This window comes from Aulonocara sp. 'chitande type north' Nkhata Bay, linkage group LG12 (assembly GCF_057382095.1).
Source record: "Aulonocara sp. 'chitande type north' Nkhata Bay isolate Kocher_YH1m ecotype deep benthic linkage group LG12, A_spYH_male_GT1.1, whole genome shotgun sequence".
Lineage (NCBI taxonomy): Eukaryota > Metazoa > Chordata > Actinopteri > Cichliformes > Cichlidae > Aulonocara > Aulonocara sp. 'chitande type north' Nkhata Bay.
In genome coordinates this window covers 40629522-40639202 of record NC_141355.1, presented here as the reverse complement: position 1 = coordinate 40639202, position 9681 = coordinate 40629522, and the positions used below count along the sequence as shown (strand labels likewise).

Genomic DNA, 9681 nt, shown 5'->3' with positions numbered 1-9681 from the left:
ATCAGAATCGTGCTGGAGAAAGAGCATCAAAAGCCCACAGACCCCTCAGAAAATGCCTTTATGATGTTATTCTTGATGTTATTCTTTTATGCCATAATCACAATCGGCTTTCTGAAACCGGCACTGTAGCAATCACAATTACTGTCTGAAGGCAAGAGAAATGCCCGACACATTTACTTTCCCAGGTGGTTCATTACGGTTTGTGCCATACTGGTTGTCATAGTTTGTTTGACCTTTATTATTCATTTGTTTTACTTTCAAGTTATGTCAGTGCAAACAGACAGGAGCAGGGACGGGACAGGCAGAGAAGGAGAAGCTTCTGAAACTAATGAACCTTCTTTTTGTGATTTCAGGGTTCGTTCCGTCATCATCCTTCAGGACAAACCTCACGACAGAGAGAGGCTGCTGCTGAAGTTCCTGAAGATCATGAAGGTCGTTAGAGTCCGCAGTAGAAAAAGTCCTTTTGTCTCTTCATTTGTATTCAAAGCTGGCCCTCCAGTCGGGGAGGACAGCAGCTACACCAGAACTTATTAGACTGACAAACTGGAATAAAAAGATTTATTTTTACAAACTCACTGCATCATTACAACATCTGTGTGTCCATTTGTGGTTCCAGACTGTGGTCTGTTGTCATGTCATCTTGTCAAACCGCACATGTTCTTTTTTCCTGCAGCACCTGAGGAAGCTCAATAACTTTAACTCGTACCTGTCAATCCTGTCAGCGCTGGACTCCGCCCCTCTGCGACGCCTGGACTGGCAGAAAAGCACCTCAGAGGTCAGACCGAGTTCATTGGGATTATTTCATCGGTTCGCCTCAGTGCATTAACAGTGTTTTATGTCTGTTTGGCTTCAGGCTCTGGAGGAGTTCAGCACCTTGATCGACAGTTCATCCTCTTTCAGAGCCTACCGAGCAGCTCTGGCTGAAGTAGAGCCTCCCTGTATACCCTACCTGTACGTAAATACCCTACCTGTTGGGCAGTAACCCTAATGTAGAACGTGTCTATGTGATCAGCCTCACAGCAGCCACATTATTGCTCAGATAAAAGGCTCCAACAGCACAAACACAGTCCAGAGGTCCAGTTCAGGATCTCCAATTGGCTGAGGTTTAGCCTGGCTGGCAGCTACAGCCACCTGTGTCACCATTCACCTGTCAGTCAAAGAGGCCACGCCCCTAACAATACAATGTAAGCAGGCGTTATGAAGGAGGAAGCTATCCACAGACCAAACAGTTTGTGTATCTGGCTGTAAACATGTTTGTTTCTGCTGTAAAGTTTTAACATTGGAGTCTATGGGGACTGCCTCACTGCTGCCTCTGCTGGACGTCAGAGGAACTGCAGCTTCATGTTTCAGGTCTATTCAATTCAATTCAATTCAATTCAATTTTATTTATATAGCGCCAAATCACAACATAAGTCGCCTCAAGGCGCTTCATAGATACAGAGAAAAAAACCCAACAATCATATGACCCCCTATGAGCAAGCACTTTGGCAACAGTGGGAAGGAAAAACTCCCTTTTAACAGGAAGAAACCTCCGGCAGAACCAGGCTCAGGGAGGGGCGGGGCCATCTGCTGTGATTGGTTGGGGTGAGAGAAGGAAGACAGGATAAAGACATGCTGTGGAAGAGAGACAGAGGTTAATAACAGATATGATTCAATGCAGAGAGGTCTGTTAACACATAGTGAGTGAGAAAGGTGACTGGAAAGGAAAAACTCAATGCATCATGGGAATCCCCCGGCAGCCTACGTCTATTGCAGCATAACAAAGGGAGGATTCAGGGTCTGAAGGCTGATGCTTTGTCTGCCGTCTCTCTCTCTCTCTCAGGGGTTTGATTCTGCAGGACTTGACTTTTGTCCACCTTGGGAATCCCGACACTTTGATGACATCACAGGGTTCAAAGGTTAACTTCTCCAAACGCTGGCAGCAGTTTAACATCCTGGACACCCTGAGGAGCTACCAGCAAGTGTCAGTTACCTACAGAGCAGTTCCTCAATCATTAGGAGTACCTCGCGGTTGTATTGTTGTATGCTGAAGCTGTTTCTCTCTGCAGGAGCTACTCTCTGCTGCCCGATGATGACATCATTTCCTTCTTTAACGACTTCAGCGATCACCTGGCTGAGGAGGCGCTGTGGGAGCTCTCTCTCAAGATCCGCCCAAAGAACACTCCTCGAGCCAATCAGAGATGAGCTTTGGTGAAGGCGCAGAGGGTCACGCAGCTAATCGGCTGCACCTGTTCTGATGCTAACATGCTGTAACACAGAGAACTGAACCGGTGCCAAACCGGGGGCCGAGGCCCGAGAGCGTGACATTACTGGCACAGACACATGCAGGGTAAAACCTGCAGACATTTTACTACCGGACCTTTGATATTTGCAGGCAGAGGTTTCCCTCCCTCGCTCCTGTTAACAGAAACATATTCAGATTCAGGTCCGGCACCCACAGATGGATCAGAGACTTCCAGATTTTGCTGAAGGAAGAAAAACTGCATCCAAACATCCATGAAACATCACTGCTGACCTGCCAGTCAACTCACCTGCCCTTACCTGATGGTGGAAACCTCACCTCAGCACCGTGTCTTCAAGGCCACAAAAATTAGTTAATCATTAAAGCTGATCCCACCTGACCATCTCGGGAATTCCAGTGGAAAGATTCCCTGCTTAGTAGGAATGATGCAAAATTTCAGCTCCTTTTAAGGGACGAGGGTCCGATTGTTTTAGATGTTTTTCTAGCACCGTTTTCTGATCTGTATTTAAACACATCACGCTCGGTCCTTCAGGTGTCCGAGAGTAACTGTGGGTCTGTGGGTCTGGACTCTGAGGGTGACTTTGGGTCTGTGGGTCTGGACTCTGAGGGTGACTGTGGGTCTGTGGGTCTGGACTCTGAGGGTGACTGTGGGTCTACTCTGTGTCCTCTACTTTTTAATTCAGTTTTATTTATAAGGAGGCTCTGGAGGTCCCCACAGATGCACGTAAACCTGTATCAGTTCATCGACCTCAGACACACACCGTGTGGTTGAACTGAAGGCTTTGTTTCTATTGGCCACGTGAAGGTACGTTACAGCATGCAGGGTTCAAAGTTCAAGTCTGCGGCATGCGCGAGTACTCCGCTGCCGTGCTTGGTGCTTTGCTCGGCGTAGCGGTAAACCGTTATTGCGCTGCGTCCGGCCACACTTCGATGAACGCATCGAGAACAACCTTCAGTATCTTGGCACGCTGACTGGAGCAGCCAGGGATCAAACCATCATCTATGATTAGCAGATGACGTGCTCCACCTCCTGAGCTATGCCACCACCATCATGGATGATGATGAAGGAGGTGAGATCCTGTTGCTGGACTGAGGTGGAGCATGAAGGCGATCCATGAACTTGTGATGATGGTTCATGGTGTCTGAAGAACATCAGCCTGCAGCTGCATGCTGACGCGTTTGTAATGCGTGACAGTTTCAGCTGCTTTTAGAGAAGATTCAGTCGTGCTTTCTACAGACGTCCAGCTGCTACAGATCACACATCCTCCATCATCATCGTCAGTCTGAGCTCACCTGAGCTCCACATCCTCAGCAGCCAATTTACCCTCCAACACCTGAGCAGCGATGCTAAAACGTCCCGACCTTCATCCCTCAAAGTGAGAGTTTAATGTCCCACTGAGGCCAGGACACCAACCAGCCCACCTGAGTGTCAGACCACAGAGCTCTGAGGGTACAAGATGATTTCTCTAAACATACATGAATATGGAAAATCACCAGCTCACACAGTAACACTGTGGGGGTGTCACAGCTGGTCACATGATCTGTTTCCAACTCACAGCCACGGAGACGCCGTTCATCGTCCCACATCAAACACACCTGTACAGGAAACAGGAAGCATCATACAGACACACCTGTATGAATATTACACATGACTGATAAATATGTTCTTTATTTATTCTTTTTTTATTTTGCCCGTGTATATAACCAGCAGCAGCAGTGCGTCTGTTCACTTTAAATAACACAATCTTATTATAGCGCCGACCTGCCGACCATTCTCTGAATGACCAACTGATCAATGGTGAGCTGAACGAACGCCGATTAGAGCCACCGATTAATGAAACATTCATCTATAAGATGTGGTCCAGCGCTAACTTCATGGACTGTGGAGACTTTTTGTTTACATGTAATTTTGACAGAAATGAACAGTTGGCGTATTAAACAGCTGCATCAGATTCTGCTCATCATCAGCGCCTCCACAAGACGACAAAATACCGACGTGGGCAGGATCGAGAAACCCTCATTCACCTGGAAGCTGGCCCAAGAGGTCAAAGTTCACATTTCTTCACACCGCAATCGTTGCGACACCTCAGGTTCATCTGATTGACACGTGGTCGAGCAGGGGGTGGAGTCTGCAGCAGTGGCTCTCACCTCTTGGCTCAGAGAGCTGCAGGTGAGGTCGGCCGGGCGGCGGCACTGAACACTGACTGCCACAACATCTCCAAGACTCTGGACTGAAGGTCATCGAGGTCAAACTTTCAGAAAAAAGACTGATGAGATAAGTCTACATCAATCTGCATGATGAACAAAGTCACGAGATGGAAACAACGGTGTGATGAAAGCATGCTCACGTTGACGCTGCGCTCTCGTCACTGATGCTACGAACATGGTTACTGTTTGAATAAACGAGCTGTTTGTCAGGCTCAGGGAGGAAGACAGGATAAAGACATGCTGTGGAAGAGAGACAGATTAATAACAAGTATGATTCAGTGCAGAGAGGTCTGTTAACACATAGTGAGTGAAGAAGAAACACCCAGTGCATCATGGGAATCCCCGGCAGCCTACGTCTATTGCAGCATAACTAAGGGAGGATTCAGGGTCACCTGGTCCAGCCCTAACTATATGCTTTAGCAAAAAGGAAAGTTTGAAGCCTAATCTTGGGTTATTATAATGGTCTTTTTACTTGTCTCAACAAATCAGCTGTGGAACGCCTTCAGACTGCACAGACTTTTAACTGGCACAAACAAGAGGTCACACATTACTCCAGTTTTGACTTCTCTTCATTGGTTGCCAGGAAATTTTAGAGTTCATTTTAAAACTTTTGTCGTAACTTTTTGAGCTCTGCATGCTGAAGCTGCCCAGCGTATCTCTGAGCTGCTGAAGCCTCATGCTTCATCCCGAGCACTCGGGTCTTCAGGTCAGAGGTCACTGTTGGTCCCACGCACTGGGTTCAAACCCTGTGTGGGGATCGGTCTCCTCGGGCACCGAGGCTGTCGTCTTTACGCTGTGCACACTCCACTGTCTCCTTTAAAAAGCAGTTGAAGACATTTTTATACAAACAAGCTTTTAATCTTTTCACTGTTTTCTATTATTTTATTTATATTTCTGGATTTATTGTGAAGCACTTTGTGATTTTATTCTGTGAATTGTGCTATATAAATAAATTTTGCTCACCGTATTTTCCGCACTATAAGGCGCACCAGATTATAAGGCACATTAAGACAAACAGTCAGATAACTCGACCTTTATTAAGCTCATTCACAGTAACTCTTAACACTGTTAAGCTGTAACACATTAAATATTGAAGAATACACTCACTTTTTCCTGTACATTAACTTCCACAATTCCATCAAGTTCTTCACCTCCCGTGTCTGAGTTACGGTAAACAGCTGGGCAATTTCGGCATCAAGCATGCCCGGATCGCTCTCATCATTATCTGAATCAGTCTCGTTGCTGTTACTTAGCTGTTCAGTGATTATTCCAGCCTGAAAGCTCAGACGACACTTGAAACTGATACCTTAGCCCAAGCATCCACGATCCATTGGCAGGTAGTGGCGTAACTTGCTCCGCGTGGCCTCCCTGTCTTGGTGAATGTGTGCTCGCCTTCTGTCATCCAATGCTCCCACGCAGCTCGTAATTTAACTTTGAACAACCAATGGTTGGAGTTCTTTGGTTAATCCACCCGGAATGACGGCAAGCTCCAAATTAGTTTGCTTCACTTGGGTTTTGACAGCCTCGGTGAGATGGGCGCGCATGGAGTCGTAGATCAAAAGAGACGGAGATTTGTGGAAAAAGCCACCCGGTCTCTTGACATAAACTCAGCCACTCGCTCATCTTCTCCTCGTCCATCCAGCCCTTTGAGTTAGCCTTCACGATGACGCCGGCCGGAAACTTTTCTACTTTTCTTTTGCCAAAGTCTTCCTCTTTAAAATGACCATGGGTGGTAGTTTCTGGCCATTAGCTTGGCAGCCCAGAACTACAGTGGAGGATGACTTCTCGTTCCCTGTGGTGCATATAGATACCGTACTGGTGCCTGTTTTCTCAACAGTACGGTTCACGGGGATGTCAAAGGTGAGGAGGACCTCGTCCATGCTAGTGATGTGTTCTGGCCGGATCTTCTTTCCAGTGATCTCATTCTGGCAGTAGGTGCTGAAAATGGCCAACTTTTCTTTGGCAGTTGCTGTGAGACAGTAGTTCTTGTGCGGATTGAGAGATTATGCCTTTTCATAAAACGGAAGCACCAAGAAGGTCGCTCTCGAAAGTCGTTGATCTCCATGTCACGTGCTGCTGTAGCCTTGAGTCGAACAGAGACTGTAGAGACACTTCTGCCTGCTGTTCTCTGTTCAATAACCCACTGTTCAATTTTGTCCTCTGCCATCGCGCCGTGTTCCCTCGGAAACTCCTTTTGGTCTTCTTTACTTGTTTTAGGTCATCTTCGTGCTTCCTCCACTTGCGCACCACCGACTCATTAATGCCGAATTGCCTCGCAGCTGCTCTATTTCCATTTTCTACTGCATAACTGATTGTTTAAAATCCGCTTCGTAAGCATAACACGGTAATGTTGTGTTGAAGCACAGTACGTATTACTCCATGAGGCTCCTTGCAACGGTAACCGTAATGCTCCGAGAAAGTGGCACTAAAAGGTTTTTTTGACAGATTTTTGAGCATCGTGTACCACGTAAAATCGGTTCACGGTCAGGAAGCACAAAGCAAATTTCATACATAAGGCACACCAGATTATAAGGCGCACTGTCGATTTAAGGATTTTACGTGCGCCTTATAGTACGGTAAATACGGTACTTACTAATCTTAAAAGTAGTGTCTGTCTCCTGAATCCAAACTGGAAGCTGGTTCCACAGAAGAGAGGCCTGAAAACTGAAGGCTCTGCCTGTCACGGCCCCTCCCCTCTGTGAACAGACTGCTGTGGGAGGGGCTTCAGTCGGCCTTTTATTACATCACTTCCAGGCAGAGCGACATTTGACGGTGGAGGTTTAGTGTTTTTGGGTGAACTTTAAAGAAGTCAGATTTAAGAGGAGTCAGAGACATTGGTTCATTGATTATTGACAATCGTATTATTAGTTTCATGTAAACACTGAGGACGAGCAGACTCCCCGGCTCCTGCTTCGTTTCCTGCTCTCAGCTGAGTGAGGTGGACCCTGTAGAGCAGCAGGGTCATGTGACACACCTCAGTCTGAGCACGTCCCAGAATCCCACCCACCCGCTCACCTGTGCCAATGTCACAGCGGCTCGCGGTCTGTTTTCCCAGCATGCATCATTCACAGACACAGAACTTCAGCTGTAATGACTTCAGGTAAAACCACCTGCTGCCCCCTGCTGGCCGGAGCCTCCATTACAGTCTGCAGAGTCAGCAAAGAAAAACTGAAATAAACGTTCGGAGTCTCAAAGGCATTCAAACATGAATAAAGCCCCGCCCCCTTACGGTCACCAGGACAGTCACCGTCACCTGACCTGAAACAAAATGCAAGTACTTAAAATAAATAAGTAATGTAACTTAATTTAGAATCAGTCCTACTAACTGACAAAGTTCATCTAACATTTTCTTCTATTTCAGTTCAACTCACCATTTCTAGTATTTTCCATATTTTTTTTTTTTTTTTTTTTTTTTTAAATGACATCAGAAACAGCAGTATGCAACATTATGTGATGGCAGAGCTTCAGTTCATCCTTTGTCATTTTTTTTTTTTTTTTTTTTTAATAAATAGGACAGGGGGAATGAATGAGAGAGAGAGGGGGAGAGAAAGAAAGAAAACCCAAGGGGAGAAGAGACGGTGAGAAGGGGGGGGGAAGAGAGACAAAAAAAAAAAAAAAAAAAAAAAAAAAAAAAAAAAAAAAACTCCTGGGTCACCTGTATGGAGAAAAAACAAACAAACAAACAAACAAACAAACAAACAAACAAACAGAGGAGACAGCAAACAACAAAGAGCAACATAATAATAGAGAAAACAAAGCACCATCACAATAAACTAGCTAGTCATAGATATCAGTATTTACTAAGTAATAAACGATATTGTGCAGCACGCAAGATAGACAGCGCACAGTGTGCTTTGAGGCAGCAGCCAAGAAAGCTTTAGTCCGCGTCTGTGAATACCCATGTGTGCATACCTGTGTGGATCAGCATGCTTGCATTCCAAAGGTTTCTCCATGTAATGATCTGCTAGGGAGTGTGGGGGGGCCACAGCCCCGTCCTCCAGGGTGTGAAGCGGGTATGGAAGAGATCAAAACTCCAGACATCCAGAGGCCCCCAGAACACAAGAGACCAAGGAAGACCAACAGAGGGGCAGCCGCGCCACTGTCCCAGTAAGAGCTGAGGAGAGTCCCAGATGAGGGCTCGCCCAGCAGCCGCGGAGCAGAAGTCAGGGGGAGTTGCAGTGACGCGCCCGTGAGCTCCGCCGGCCCCCAGCTGCGCCTGAGTGACCGAGCCCTAGGCCGAGAGGCCGGGGGCACCCCACCTCCAAAGGGGCCCGAGCGAGCCCCAGGCCCCAGGCCCCGACAAGCGGCCGCCAAGGAGTGAGCCGGTGTGTACCCGGACGCCCACCCCCAGACACAAAGAACCACCAACACACCGACACCTGAGGGAGTCCGCCACCGGCAGGGGAAGTGGTGGTGGGTGGAGATAGGCCTCCAAACCTTGGAGGTCCTGAGATGTCCCCAGAGAGGTGGCGTCTGACACCCAACCTGACATATAGACACAGACATACAGGCACACACAGACACAAACATCCATTCCCACCCTCATGCTCTCATATGCACTTACTCCACACTCAACCAACGTGGAGACAGACATAAAGAGACGCTGTACACACAATCACACTCCCCAAGCGTACTCTACAAACCGGGTCTAGGTACCCTTGCCCCTGGAGGGGGGAATTGCACCCAGACCCAGGTGGTGTTACCCTTTTCCCTGCGGTGGGGAGAGGCAGACCACCCCGACTCCGCAGCAGCAGGGAGGCCCCACACCCCAGACCGCAGTCGGACGGCCAACTCCTCCTACTAGCCCTCCCGCTCCAGCAGGCCGCAGAGAATGGGGGTGGGAGAAGACTCCAAACCTCCCTCCACCCGCTCATTGTAGTGTTGATGCATATGTGTTCTAAGGTGCAATTAAAACCCAGGAGGGCATGGAGCTACCTGCCAGAGAGCAGCAGGTAAGCGCATAGTCCCTCCTGCTAACCCTCAATGACTAAGTGTATTTAAAATTGAGAGGTGGGCAACGACGTCAGGGGTGAGGTATACACCCTGATGGTGATTTGGACTCCGTGATTGTGCCCACCCCCAAGATCCTATATGTATGTGTAATGAGAGTGTGAATAATGTGAATGTCTAAGTTGTGGGATAAAATTGAGGCAGAGGCAGCCAGAAGGGGACAGAGGGGGGGGGGGGGGGGGGGGGTAGCCTCCTCTGCACCCTGGTGACATACCCCCACT

At 47.8% G+C, this 9681-nt stretch overlaps 1 protein-coding gene across 1 annotated transcript in view; it reads left to right on the top strand.

Annotated features, from left to right (window-relative positions):
• LOC147318254 (rap guanine nucleotide exchange factor 1-like) overlaps positions 1-7861 on the top strand; it is a 33757-nt gene extending 25896 nt beyond the window's left edge. The window contains exons 19-23 of the mRNA XM_086257903.1: positions 354-432; positions 674-775; positions 854-951; positions 1823-1963; positions 2049-7861. Coding sequence (XP_086114029.1) covers positions 354-432; positions 674-775; positions 854-951; positions 1823-1963; positions 2049-2184 — 556 coding nt within the window. The 3' untranslated portion in view covers positions 2185-7861. The remainder of the gene's footprint in view (positions 1-353; positions 433-673; positions 776-853; positions 952-1822; positions 1964-2048) is intronic.
• The last annotated feature ends 1820 nt before the right edge of the window (positions 7862-9681 follow it).